Genomic DNA, 14,535 nt, shown 5'->3' with positions numbered 1-14,535 from the left:
AGCCCCGCGATCGTGTCCGCATAATGTGCATGGTTTTATTTTACTGCACTGACGGATAGTCAAATGTCTCGCATATTTTGTATAAACTTTTATAAAGACAATCATCTCATAAAGGAACATTTAGCGAACGTAATTTTACGACCACACAAATGCCTCTACCAATGTTGGAGAATACAAAAGAGGCAATGTCTCGCATGTTTTGTACAAAAACGTTCTTTTCCCAAAGGAACATTTTACAGCGAGCATAATTTCCCGTTAAAAATGCCTCTACCAGTGTAGGAGAATACAAAGGAGGCAACGTCTCCCTTATTTTGTATAACAGCATTCTTCTCTCAAAGGAACATTTTATAGCGAACATAATCTCCGGTTCAAGTTACGACAACGATGCCTCTACCAATGCTGGAGAATACGAAAGAGGCAATACCTCGCATGTTTTGTATAAAAACGTTTCATTTGCTTTTGCTGTAATTTTCAGAAATGGATGGAATTGGGGGGTTGGAAATATGTAGCAAACATAGTTACACTGACTCTTTTGAGGTTTTGGGTTCGAAAATGCTATAAAAACCAAGAAAAACAATCATTTTCCTGTAGTCTGGTTCCCTGACTCCATTTAAGAAGAAACAGAACAGTTTACATATATTGGGGAATTGTAAGGTCAGGGAACCAGTCTAGCTGGCTTGTACCCGTTCATAGGTGTGTAATCGATTGCAAACAAGTGCGATGGTCAACTGGGGCCAGTATATGAAAAAAGCCAGTTTTTCCAACGCTGATCGGCCGATCAGCGTTGGAAATTGATACAATGACAGAAACTTCAAGAAACTTGAAAATGACAGTATACCAGGTGCCATGATTTTACAGGATGCTTTACACTGCCATTCACTAACAGTCCAGCAAGGTATTTCAAAATGATTTGGTAGTTTTATTTTTTGATGTTTGCAAATGTTGTATTTTCCATGCAGCCAAATAATTTACCAATGTCGGAGGATAGAAAAAAGGCAATGTCTTACATACTTTTAAGCTCTGACAGGAGCTTCAACATGTCACTTGGTGGTCTCTCTGTCCCAGAAAATTGACCAACAGTAGTTGACCAAAGATTGATCAAATGCCATGCCTTCGTCAGTGAACGCAGTGTTGACGAAAGTTATCGGAAAACGGGCTTTGTCTCGATCGATGCGCATGCGCGTCTATTTTGCATAATGTCTGTCCCCGGGAAATTGACCCAAAAAGAGTCCCCTAAGTTTCCAATATACCAAATTTTCATTTAAAGAACAAAGAAAACAAAAGAAATGAAATACCAAAAATTGTCGGAAAAATTCGTAACGTTATTTATGAATATTTTGTAAAATGGAGGCAAGATAATGTGCAGTAATGTTATAGTCACGTGGTATATAGCGCGCTATTTTTGTTATAATAATAATATAATAATAAATGGAGCATTTATAAAGCGCTTTTAACAAAGATCAAAGCGCTGTACAAAACTACAAAACTACAAATCTACAAATAAACAAGACAAAAACAAAAACAAAACAAAAAACTTAATTTAAGAATAACTCAAGGGAACCAGGGGATAATGAGAGGTAAAGATGAAGGTGAATTGATTTAAAGAAACAGATGTGTTTTGAGCGATTTCTTGAAGGTGATGATTGACGATGCAAGTTGGATGTGTTGAGGGATCTTGTTCCACTCCCTGGGGCCAGCAATCGAGAAAGCTTTGACACCTGTGGTTTTAGTGTTAATAGGAACATGTAATCGGGAAGTGTCTGTTGAAGACCTGCTTATAAGCCCCGCCCTACCTGATTGATACAAAGAGAGTAAATCGGTCAGGTAGGAAGGAGCCAGACAGTGTTGTGTTTTGTAAACGTATAGAAGTAATTTGAAAAAAATACGCGATTCAATCGGCAGCCAGTGTAATTGATGCAGGAGCGGTGAGGCCTCAGTAGAGCGGCTTACACAGAGAATGAGTCCGGCTGCACGGTTCTGAAGTTTTTGTCACCCGTTTCTGTCTCCTTGACTTATGCCGTATAAAAGAGAATTGCAGTAGTCAAGGCGAGATGTGATTAGCGAACGTACTGCATGGTGACAAGTGGAAACTTAGGGGGTTATTTTGGTTGATTTTCAGCGCGAAATTTTCAGCGCTGATTTTCGCGTGGGCACACAATCGTTTCATGCAAGACTTCCATGCAAGGCGGCCAGAGCTTATTGTGCACTCGCACTTGTTTACCAAAACATTCGCCTCATAAAGTGAACGTGTTAAAAACTGAATCTCTACACCAAAAAAAACAATAAATCAAAGTTCAAAGCGTGTCGCTGTGGATTTAACACTCTTCAATTTATTAATTAGGTGATTCATTGCACTACGGTGCTATAATCCAGTTAGGCATCAAGCATAGCAAACACCAGAACAATGATTAATGCTCCTATAGATGTTACGAGAGCATTTTCTGAACAACAAAAGAAAAGTGGACAAAGTGTCCTTACATCGCGTTCGGTACCAAATCGTTTAATTCGGAGAATACTACAATTCTTCAGGAGAAAACAATGATCTGGGGCGGCATTAGTTAGGTAAACAAAGCTTGGGAATCAAATTGCGGGCATTTGGAAATGTCAAGAGCGATTTCCGCTCGAAATGTAAGTGAGTTACCATGAATGAGGTTACATTAGAGAGCCGTTCGCTCCACCAATTGAATTACGCAATATACGATAAGTGATGGATGACGATATAAGGTATTACCGTTATCATGAAATAATTAAGCTGCTGCGAACTGCTCACTGACTGGCTTGACCTGAAATATATACAAATCAAAAATTAGAGAGGCCTTTTAGGGTTTTTTTTTAAGATGTTTTTTTTCTAAGTAAAAATGACTCTGATGAAAAAAGAGACAATGTGCATCTTATTAATAAAGGTGTCAGAATTACAGGGTATTCTTCGACCCAAAACGTCAGTCTTAACGTAAAATGTGCGATTTCACTGTGCGGAATGAAAAGTTTGAAAAAAACTTTTTAATTTGCAAAAAAAGTGCGTAACGAAAATACACTTTTCCAATAAAAAAAACCGGTCCCCGTTAAGTTTCTTTCTCTTGGTGTATAGTTTATTTTCTAAGTAAATTGGATTAATTGTTATTATAGCGCCTTGAGCGCCTAAATAGGTGGATATGTGCGCTTTATAAATCTTTATTATTATTATTATAGTTTTGCCAACTACGTGTTCACTTTAGTTTCAATATAAGGGAGCGTCTCATCAGTTGGAACGCTCGGAACGTTCTCATTGGAACGGCGTGTTCCCAAACTGGAACGCTCCGGCGTTCCATTGGGAACACGGGACCGTTCCGTTGGAACGGCAAAATCCCTTTGCGAGAACGGTCCAGCGGAACGGTCGGGAACACGCGTTCTTTTGCGCGTTCCAGCGGAGCGTTCCCAGCATATCGCGTATACGATGGTCCAGTTTCGAATATTCGCCCATATTGCGTCAGGAAAAATGGCGTCACGATCTCCGGCAAACCGTGCGTCACTGAACGGTAGGTTTTGCCTGTTTTTGAGGATTTATATATAATATTTGGACGTGGTTGTGAAATTTCTGTGATGGTTTGGGTAAATAGTTCAACACAAGCTACGAGTGAGCGTTAATGCGGATGGAATCTTGGTAAATCTAATGATGTAAATATCGTTTCTGTGGTGAAATGTCGGTAGCCCCGAACCTCACATCACATGTAATCGCTACTCTATGGTGAGTGTGTATTCACGTCAAAGTATGCTTGTGCAAGAACAATATATATATTTTTTAAAATAATACTTTGATAATGCGTACTAGATTAAGGGAAATCTCCCAAAAAAATCATAGATAGAGGGGGTGAGGGGATTTCGAAATATGTTAAGTGAATTTCTGTTAAATATAATCGATTACGAAACGCAGTGGCTATTGTTACGGCACATGTGAAGTTCTCTGGTGAAATTTCACCATGAACTTTTACATCGCTACGTTGATTGTGCATTCACGTTTACAATTACTACAGGGCGCATGTTTGTAGTATGCATGCAAGAACAAAAAGTGTCTTTGACACTCGTACGTAATAGGTTTACTAAAATCACCCGACAAAACAGCGTAGAAAAAGTGAAGGATTTTGAATTACAAACAAAATCATTTCCAAACAATAATAGCCTTCATCTCGAAAACAGCCCCGCTGATAAAATGAACTAGAGCGCTTGTATGTTTTGTCATGGTACTATGCTATATTTTTACGAAATAAAAATAGCAAAAGATAAAAGCGGAGCTTACTATTGGCGATGTACTTTTTGTCAGACAAAATCTGCGTTTGAACATAAACTCTGACTCTGGGTCCTGCTGCACGGACGTACTCACGTATACCCGAGCGCGAATACCCATCCGTGCAGCGTTCCGCCGGGAACACGGTGTTCCCTCCCCGTTCTAGCTGGACCGCAGCTCGGTGCGTTCCCTTCAAGCCGCAGAACGCACCCGCGTTCCATTGGGAACACGGCACGTTCCCGTTGGAATGCCTGGCGTTCCCACGGAACGCTTCATTGGACCGCGAACGTTCCCGACTTATGAGACACTCCCTAAACTTAAAGTGATTTTCACTCCAAATCGTCTATTCCGTATAGTTTCAGTCTTTGGAAGAGTATGATAGAATAGAGAGTAGGCCTATGCTTATTGATCGGGACTACAATTAGGGCTAAGCATGTATAGAGCTTCATTTAGGTAAATGATTTAGGCTACATTTAGGTTGGGCTATACGTGTATTTTTAGAATGAGGAATTCGAAGCAAAAAATATTAAAATTGCCAAATGGAATGATGAATTTACCGAAATGAATTATCAATCTGACGAATCAAATGATAGCGAATTGTCGAATGAAGCTTCAGCGTTCCATAATAATAAATCCATCGTAAACCTTGCCATTCTTAAACACTGTCCACTTCCTACAGTCAATGCTCTAATACTTAAAGGCCCTTGCAATGTAATTGCTTTAATGTAATCCTTGAAAATGCACCTTTGTGTCCCATTGAACCGTATTCTTAATTTTCGTTCTGCCATTTTCAAGGGTATTTTGGTGCCTTTGTTGTTTAAATACTAATGCAAATTTCCATATCCATGAGCAAAACCGTGATGTCATTTTGGGCAAAAGCCTCAAATTTACAGCTATTTCAGCATAAAAAAGTTGGTAGAATTTCGGATATTTTTCTGTAATACGTTGTGAGTTTTCTTTTCTTTAGTGATTTGTCGTTCTGTCAGTAGTTAGCCAATGAGCAAACCTTTCTCAATGTTAATGAGCAAATTTTGGGTTCACAATTTGAACCTAAGCTGAATGTTTCTTCCTGAAATGACATCACAGCAACAGCGCCCTCAGTTGTCCAGAAAAACATGGACAATTTCAAAGTGTTTAAAGAAGTGCACTTTTCAATAAAATTAACCAAAAAGGAATGTCACATAGTTTTCATACATTGAAGAGGAGTAGAAAGTTGTAGAAAATGTGTTTTTAAGAAAGATTCATCACATGGACCCTTCAACTGGACAAACCATTACATGCCTCCAGATGTAATGAGATCCCTCGAAATGAGTGTATATTTTGGAATAAAGAGTTCATTTGACAAAATCGTGTTTCGTGATCAAAAGGTTATGCATGGTTTTTAACTGTTTTCTCGAAAAATGTTGGCCCTAATATCCACTGAGCTGAAACTTCAACAGGTTAGGTATTGAACACTCTTCTTTGGATTTTGAGTGCTGTTATTATTGGAAAGGAACGAAATAGCCTGCATGACAAGCAAACGATCCTTTTATGCCTTAAAGAAGGACAATCAATTGGTGAGTTATGAGTTTTTTACATGCAGTTATACTTTCTACTTCTTTATAATGCAGACGTTTTGCAGGTGAAAAAAGGGTTCACTATTTCCATTGTGTGAGATTATTAAATTAAGAAGTCAATTACTCGATAGACATCTCCATGGACTCATTTTCTTAGGTTGGATGACGTGTATCTTTGCGAGACGCGCGCCGATACTGTCGAGATGTCCGCATCGTTATCCGGTCTCCCGTCCGTCCCACGAAACAGCTTCCGCACGCCCTTGCGGAACTGTCTATACTTCACACTGTACACGATCGGATTTGCGCAGGAGTTGCAGACTACGAGTGCCAGGGATACGATGTACGGCACTCCGCCGAGGTCCACATTGACCCCCAGCAAGAAGAGGCTAAAGATGGCCGTGTTGGGAGCCCAGCAGATGACGTAAACCACAAATACCATGAGGAGCGTCTTGAACGTGTTGCGTCTTGCGCGAGCCAGGGATCCGTCTAGCGTGTTGACATCCGTCGTGGAGCCTTGCGTCGATGCGGACGACGTATGCGCGCCCGGTGCGATGCGCCGTGCGCTGCGTTTCAGGGTGACAGCTATGTGACAATACGCCACGCACATGACCGTCACCGGCAGCAGAAAGTTCATCTGGAGCAGCATGAAAGCACTGATGACCGGGGGCTCCGGAAGGGCGTACGGCTTACAGGTTCCGTTGGGCTCGGAGTAGGTCACCCAAACCAGGTTAAAACCCGAGGAGGCGAAGCCATAGCTCCAGCAAGCTGTGATTAAGACTGCGGCTAAGCGGGGTCCGAAGTACGCCTGGTGCTTGAATGGAAACACGATGGCTACGTACCGCTCCACAGTCAACGCGACTAGGTTGGTGGTGGAAGTGGCGAAAGACGACCACAGGAAAAATCGGGTGATCCAGAGATAGCAGAGGAGTAGGCCTGCAACCCCGGGCGGTACCCGCTCCGAAAGGTCGATATTACTGACCAGTAGGAGCAGAAGTGAGGCCACTAGGTCCACCACGGCCTGATTGAAGATGAAGGCGTTGGTCAGTGTGTGCATGGCGCGGACGCGCCATATGACCACACAGACTAGAGAGTTGCCCAAAATGCCGATCAGTCCGACGAGGGATTGGATGACCCGCATATAAATCACGTCCTCCGACATTGTCTTATCGTCGAATCAATTATAACAAAAACCGATGTTTGAATTAGTTGCTGAATTGTCTTTGTAGCGTCGGCTACCTCTCGCTGTAAAACAGGTACAAACTGCTTACTGATGACTGGATTGACCTGAAATGTACGAATAAAAAGTTAGACGTCTGATATTTCGATCCTTTAGCATGTCTTTGTCAAAGGCAATCGGTGTGCACAGGGTGAGTAAAAAACACCCGAAAACCAAATGTCGGGACAGTTTCTCTTAGTGAAGTTCTGCATGTAGCACTTTAAAAATCTAAGATATGAAAGCCCAAGTCATAGTTTCTTTTAGTACAAGAATTATTCAAATCAATCATGTAGTTTTCAAGTTACTGAATATTAAACACAACCACCGTTGTAAAGTTTTGTCCACTGATCACAAAAAAATGTATGTGTTCTTTCAGCAAAACGAAAACAATTCATATACATCCCTTATGTGATTTGTTTTCTTTTTGATGAAAGAACACCTTTTTGTGATCCGGGTACAGAACTTTAAAACGATGTTTGTTTTTTTTAAATTCCGTAACTTAAAAAGTACATAAGTGATTTGAATAATTCGTCACCGACACCACGAAGTAACACTCTACCGTGTTAAACCATATTTTTTTCGATTTCCAGTTTTTTGGATTTTTTAAACATTATTCATCAAGGCCTACCATTGCACGAAGTTTCAAAGCTTCAAGAGCTTTACTTTAATAATTACGCTAAGTATCCATGGCAACTTTTGCGCAAAAGTGACAATTTTCGTTTTCACGATGTAACACTCAAGTTCCATTAACCTTTGCAATGCATGGCACGCACTCTGCTCAAATGCGAGCAAAAACGTTTTCACGAAGTAAGGCTGCATCCGAATCAATTGTCTAGAGCTAGGTCTAGGTCTGCGCCCATTGAAAATACGCGGGGACGCGCTGACAATAGACGTAGCCGTAGCTCTGGAAGCCCGTTTCGGACACGGCCTAACACTCTTGTTGTTTGAGCGCGCGCGCGCTGACTTCCGTTCCCACGAAGTAACACTCTTCTAGTGTTGTAATACATTGAAGCGTGCTACTTCGTGAAAACGAAATTTTACAGTTTCGCAGCTTTTTTGGTTTCACGAACTACCACTCATTTTTTTTCTCTTATTTCTTGTTGTTTAAATACACAAACGGGTCAAAAACAGAGAATTTAATAACATCAATACATCAAGTGTCTACAACGAGAAACTCAACTGAAAATACTCTGTAGTTTTGACGCAAATTGTTGTTCTAAAAGATGTTCAACTTTAGATGCCGTTTTCTCCGATTGCTAATTTTTACCGGTATGTACATGAGTGTTACTTCGTGGTGTCGGTGACGAATTGTTGTACCAAAAAGAGCTTATGAATTGGGCTTTCATATCCTAGATTTTGAAAGTGCTACATGCAGAACTTCATTACATAAATGGTCCTAATAACATTTGGGTTTCCTTTTTTTTTTGGAATCACCCTGTGGTCGAAAGACTTCCCTTCAACACAAGTTTTCACAATTTCAGGTTTCCACCAATTGGCAAGGAAAACTGTTAGACTAGTCAGACTTGTATTCAAGTCCCCAAACATCGATTCCTATAGTCCGAATCCGAGCCTCATCTCTTCCGAGTCTGAGTCCCTAGTCATGCAGGTCGAGTCCGAGTCTGCGTCACGAGTCATGCCTGTCGAGTCCGAGTCCGAGTCACGAGTCATGCAGGTCGAGTCCGAGTCCGAGTCACGAGTCATGCAGGTCGAGTCCAAGTCCCCAGTCATGCAGGTCGAGCCCGAGTCCGAGTCTCCAGTCATGCAGGTCGAGTCCGAGTCCCAGTCCCGTGCCATGCAGGTCGAGTCCGAGTCCGAGTCCCGAGTCATGCAGGTCGAGTGCGAGTCGAGTCCAAGTCCGAGTCACGAGTCATGCAGGTCGAGTCCGAGTCCGAGTCCGAGTCACGAGTCACGAATGTCGAGTTCGAGTCCGAGTCGGAGTCACAAGTTACCTAAAATACATATTAGAAATACATTTTTAGGTACTGCTAAAGCCTCAGAGAGTGAAAATATTTTCATTGGTTAGCAGCTTTCTCTTATTAGCGCTGCCCCAGGTCCGATGTCGGGATTTGGTCACGTTTTTCATGCTCCAGGGTGGGGATTTTGGTCACTCAAAAACATCGTTACCATTCGCGTACTACATGGAAAGGCAGCACTAGTGCGCCCCAGGTATATGTCAGGGCAAATTTTGCCCGAGGGGTGGGGATTTTGTCACTCCAAAATTGACAATCCCCACGTTGTGTGGGGCAGCCCGGGAGAGGGGTCGGGAACAATGGCAAGGCACTGCATGCAGTGTCTGCATCTGGAAAGGATAATCTGGCACCGAACATTATATCCAGCTTGCCCGCAATATGGACGCCTGGACATTTTTAGATACATTGATTCCCCAGATGCATATCAGAAACAAGCCATTAGCCGCACATCGCACGCTGCGTATTTTCTTTTGCTCGGCACAGATTGTTTCGCTTGCGTCGAGTTCGAGTCCGAGTTCAAGTCGAGTCCGAGTTCAAGTCCGAGTCCGCAGGGTCGAGTCATTTGTAATCGTGATTCAAGTCTGAGTCCGAGTCACGGAAAATGGGACTCGAGTCCGAGTCACGAGTCATACAAGTCTGGTTAGAGTAAACAACAAACCTTGCTCAGTTCCCAAGCTAGATGCCAGTGTGTATGTGCCCATCTGTCCTCCACTGCAGCCTTGGTGAATTCGTGCAATCCTGATCCTCGGAAACTCCGAAAGATGTCGCCAGTCAGAAACTATTTGCTTTTATCAACTCCAAGCCCCAGAAATTGTATCTCTCCCGTTTGATTACTCACACGTCTTATATATACTCCTCTTTCTCTTTTCTCCCAAACCCCAAAGGCCAAACAATGGAGAAAAACACCGAGCGGTTCGTCCGGGATAAAAGTCTTCAAGTTCAAAGACGGTCGTTGATCTCACTTCGTCGAGTTTCTACTTTACCAACACGCATATCTAATTAATAAGTCGCTGCCGTTTATAATCAAACCCGAATTGGATTGCCAGTGGCTTTGTCAAAAATTCGCCATCTAAGTCCGTTCTTTGATTCACGTCCTTTTTTGATTGCATCCCGTAAGTTAAAAACGCTTGTGAATGATGACAACCAGAATGCAGAATGAAGTAGGCCTAAAACATCCAACCGTGACATCAACGCTGAGAACGTTTTTGGCCCGTACCTGCATTTCTGCATTGCTGCCAATTATTATGCCCCACGCGTGTCACACGTCACATCGCAAAATGTTTGACTTTCTCGCTCCGATCAATTAAAGGTGTGCCCGGCCAGTCAGTGCCTGGATACTGCGCCATGCCGATCGTTTGACCTTAGTTTTCTTTTTGCGTTGCCTCCCTCTCTAACAACTCGCAACGAAAGTGGTTGTCACGAAGTCAATCGACGGGTTTTTTTTTCAACATCGAGTGCCCGTGTTCCGATCCTCGCACGCGTCGGTCCATCCATTAGTCTTTCGTCTGTGAAACTTAAGCAGGTCGCGTGTCACGATTCCGGGGGAAGGCACCCGGCCCAGATCGGGCGTATCATGGTGACCGGAAAGCAGTGGTGTATCCAAGCAGTTTTCGTCCGGGAGGTCAATTTTCTCGAGATGGCATTGCCCTCTTGAAATAGTAAAATTACCAGCACGTAAATTGCGATCCATTTTTTATTAAGTGACCGGGCAGGTTTGAAGAGGAGTATGCAATAATCAATCATGTACAATCTAATATGGAGAGACAGTTCGTGTATTGTCATCTATTTTAAACCTAAGTCCTACTTCTTGTGTTCTGAAAGGGCTCATTAATTAGTGGGGTGCTGTGGTCCAATGGCTACGGTGTTCGACTCGTGTGCCGTGGTACATGGGTTCGAATCCTGACCGTGGGAACATGGTGCTTGTGCTCTTGAGCAAGGCACTTTACCATTATTGCTTCATCCTCTGGATGGGATGTAAAGCCGTAGGTCCCGTGTGTTGTGTAATGCACGTTAAAGAACCCAGTAACACTCATCGCTAAGAGAAGGAGTTTGCCCCGGTGTTTCTGGTAGTGGTTGCAGTATGCGCCACAGCGCCATGTAAACCCTTATACGGTGCTACATTATGGGTACGGTCTCATATTTCTCATAAACTTCATTTACCAGTCTTTATTAATAGACATAATTTGCAGCGCCTTGAGTACCTAATTGTTGGTAGATACGTGCGCTAAATATCACTCCGTTATTATTAATGTCCTTTTTTTTATGCAATCCTAAATGCACCTTTGTGTCCCGGAACCCTATTTTCAATTTTTGTTTTACCATTTTCAAGGGTATTTGGTGCTTTGGTTTTTTTTATGCTAATGTGAATTTGTATATTCGTGAGCAAAGGTAATGACCTCAATGTTACAGCTATTTCAGCACTAAAACTTGCCAGATTTGTGATATTTCGCTGTCTTAAATGTTGGTAATTCGTTGTTGTGCCAGTACATGGCATGCAGTAAGCCCGCAATGCGCAACTGTTCTCACAAATATTATTAATAAGCAATTTGTTGGGTTCACAATTTGAATAGAAAACCCCTGAACTGATCAGTGTCGTCCTGAAATGACATCACAGCAACAGCGCCCTCAGTTGTCCGGAAATATTAATTGTTTAAGGAAGTACCTTTTTTTTTCAATAAATAAAATTAACCAAAGAGGGATGTCAAATATTTTCATACATTTTAAGAGGAGTAGAAAGTTGCACAAAATATGTTCCTATATAAGAAAGATTCACTTCATGAACCCTTTAATTGGCCATATTCGAGAACATTGAGGGCGCTGTAACGAGGGGATGCTTAATGTGAATCGTGTCTATACGGAATGATATAATACATCTATCTGAGGGCTTGCGAAAAAACCCAGAACCTTTTAGTACTTGGTGGGATTGACGCGAACCCACGGCTATAGTACAGTATTTCCCTGATTCGCTCGTCCCCCGCCCTGCAACTTCCAGGGCGCCGGGAAGGGCTGATGCCGCTTTACAGAATCTTGTGAAGGAAGTGGGGATGGCATTCTTGGTAACTGATCATCATGACCTTCGCATGCAGCTAGCGCGCTATGGGTGCACACCTGTAAATAGGCCTAAACCCAGCCGCCGAGCTCATAAATAAAAGTTATACCCTCAAAATATTCTATAGGCCTATGAGAGAGTTCCGAGAGCCATACATTGGGAAATGGATGAGATAATGCAATGAACCTCTGGCCCGAACTTGGGCCTTCCAATTCTGAGCATTTTGTATGCAATTGTGCTCGAAAGTGGCGCTATTCTGCCATATTGTGGAGGGATCGTTTTTCAAGATGGCTACTTTTCCGCTTTTGGAAAAATAGGGGTCGGTCTTCTTTGGGTGAGAATATTTCTCGAAAAGTCGTTGGTCAACCCACCAAAAAAATGAAAAGAAAATGTAAGATGACATATTGATTATCATATTTCAAAAAAATTATTTTGAAGTATGGGCATTAAGCACTGGTGTCTATGAGAATTGTAATACAGGGGTGCATCCCTACGTATAAACAGCTGTTTGCTGCATTCTACGTCACACAGGTCACGAAAAATCTATCCAAGGAGAGCTAAAAAAGATCAGCCCTTCCCAGCGTCCTGTTTGCAGGGCGAGAGGGGGGGGGGGGGAGGGGGGGGGGGGTACGAGCGAAGTACAGTGTAGGCGTGTTTACCAATCGACCACCGAAGCTTGTTATCCAGGCTGTTAACCATGTGCGCAAGAAATTTAAAACCAACGACGCCGGAAAGATTGCACGAGGTACGTTGAAGTCAAATTGTGTAAACATTTCCAAATTAATACGACTTATTAATCTAAATTTGAGCGCTTTGTTCCTATTTTTTTTTATTAAGGGTAATTTCATCTGTGTGAAGGGGAAAACAGAGTCGTTAGTTTAGGTCGTGCATTCGCTCGTACCCCCGCCCTGCAAACAGGAGGGTGGGGGGTACGAGCGAAGTCGTGCACGTTTTAGTTTCGGCGTAAATGACAAAGAGGGCGCCCTTGCAAAAGGCTGTTCTCTCCTCAGGGTGCAGACCGGTAACTCGACTCCCAGTGATAATTACGCATAATTCAAAAAAATATTACAGATACTAATAACTCTCCAAGGTGTTTGGCTTGTGACACCCATCAATTTAACCCTACAAGGGCTAGGGCGGAATCCGTCCCCCCCCCCCCCCCCCCCCACCCTTCAACTTTTTCCGCGATTTCCTGAATTTTTTTTTTTTTTTTTCGCGACCCGAGCTGTTATGACTTTTTAGACTCGAGCCTTGCGCATCTTTTGATACCAAAAAAACATAAAAATCAGACCACGGGTTGTCACGCAGCGAAACATTTTCAGAACTGAACTTTCCCATATACGTCGTAAACAGAGAGCAGAATTACCATTCGTGCATATGAATAATTAATTAGCCATAATTCCTAAACCCTTTGACCTTTAGTCATGACATTTCTTGGGTATGTTCATGATGAGTTGTTCTATGCATGTGCCGAGATTTTTTTGCCCCCTCCCCCCTCCCCCCCCCCCCGGCTGAGAGATGGTCAAAATAACCCGGCCATTTTAGGGTTAAAGCTTATTTCATCATCTTTCATTATCTGCTCATTTTTTGGGTAGTTAACCGATGACGTTTGGGAGAAAATTCCATCCAAAGATGATCACCCCTAAAAGTAGTCCTGTGGCCCATCGCCATTGTGAAAAATGCCTGCGCTCCATTGCAAAATATAGCATTTTTAGGGCCCAACTTTATCATCCGAATTTCACAGAAATACGAGCTCTTAGTCCTCTGCACGGCTTTCACTAACATTTTTGTTTGCAAAGCTTCAAGTTCATGGCCCACAAAATGCTCCAATTGCAAAAGAAAATTGGGCACGCAAATAGTGATTTGGCCCACGTAGTAAATTTTGGGGCTATATTTAGGCCAATCCCCCCCCCCCCCCCCCACCACCATCTCTTCGATTTTCCTTCTTCAACGTGTCATATTGAGGGCGCACTTCTCAAAAACAATTCAAGTCACTTGCCAGTATTAAAGAAATAAATAAAGAACATGCGTTCGTCTTTGTCAGGTGTTGATTAAATATGGCACAATACGTTCAAATAACCCAAACAGGCCAAATAACAGTATAATTGAAGACTATTTATTAATCGTAAATTATGGATTTGCTAAGTCACTGGTTACACTACGGTTACAAAATGAGCTAGAGGGCGCTCTCAGCGTAAAACAAGGTCGATTAAAGGGTGCAGACCTAGCTGTAAATAAGCCCAAAATTGCCTACGCCTGCCAAATCACGATTTGCATGCCCTCAAATTCTCAGATATTAGAGCATTTTGAGGGCCTTGAATTTGAGACGGGTGGAAGCCTTGCAGAGGACAGTGAGCTCGTATATTTGTGTGAATTTTGGCCATAAAATGGCTTTATTTTGCAATGGAGCGTAGGCGTCCATTTTCAAAATGGCGATGGGCTTCAGGACAGCTTCTAGGGGTGATCATCTTTGGATGGAATTT

At 42.5% G+C, this 14,535-nt stretch overlaps 1 protein-coding gene across 1 annotated transcript; it reads right to left on the bottom strand.

Moving 5' to 3' along the window:
- Positions 1–5,962: 5,962 nt before the first annotated feature.
- LOC119731434 (somatostatin receptor type 5-like) lies at positions 5,963–6,976 on the bottom strand. The gene has a single exon (XM_038204604.1). It carries the CDS (start codon positions 6,974–6,976, stop codon positions 5,963–5,965), a length of 1,014 nt encoding a protein of 337 aa, XP_038060532.1.
- Between the last annotated feature and the right edge of the window lie 7,559 nt (positions 6,977–14,535).

This window comes from Patiria miniata, unplaced genomic scaffold, assembly GCF_015706575.1.
Source record: "Patiria miniata isolate m_02_andy unplaced genomic scaffold, ASM1570657v1 HiC_scaffold_23, whole genome shotgun sequence".
Taxonomy (NCBI): domain Eukaryota; kingdom Metazoa; phylum Echinodermata; class Asteroidea; order Valvatida; family Asterinidae; genus Patiria; species Patiria miniata.
This window is presented reverse-complemented; position numbering and strand designations above follow the sequence as displayed.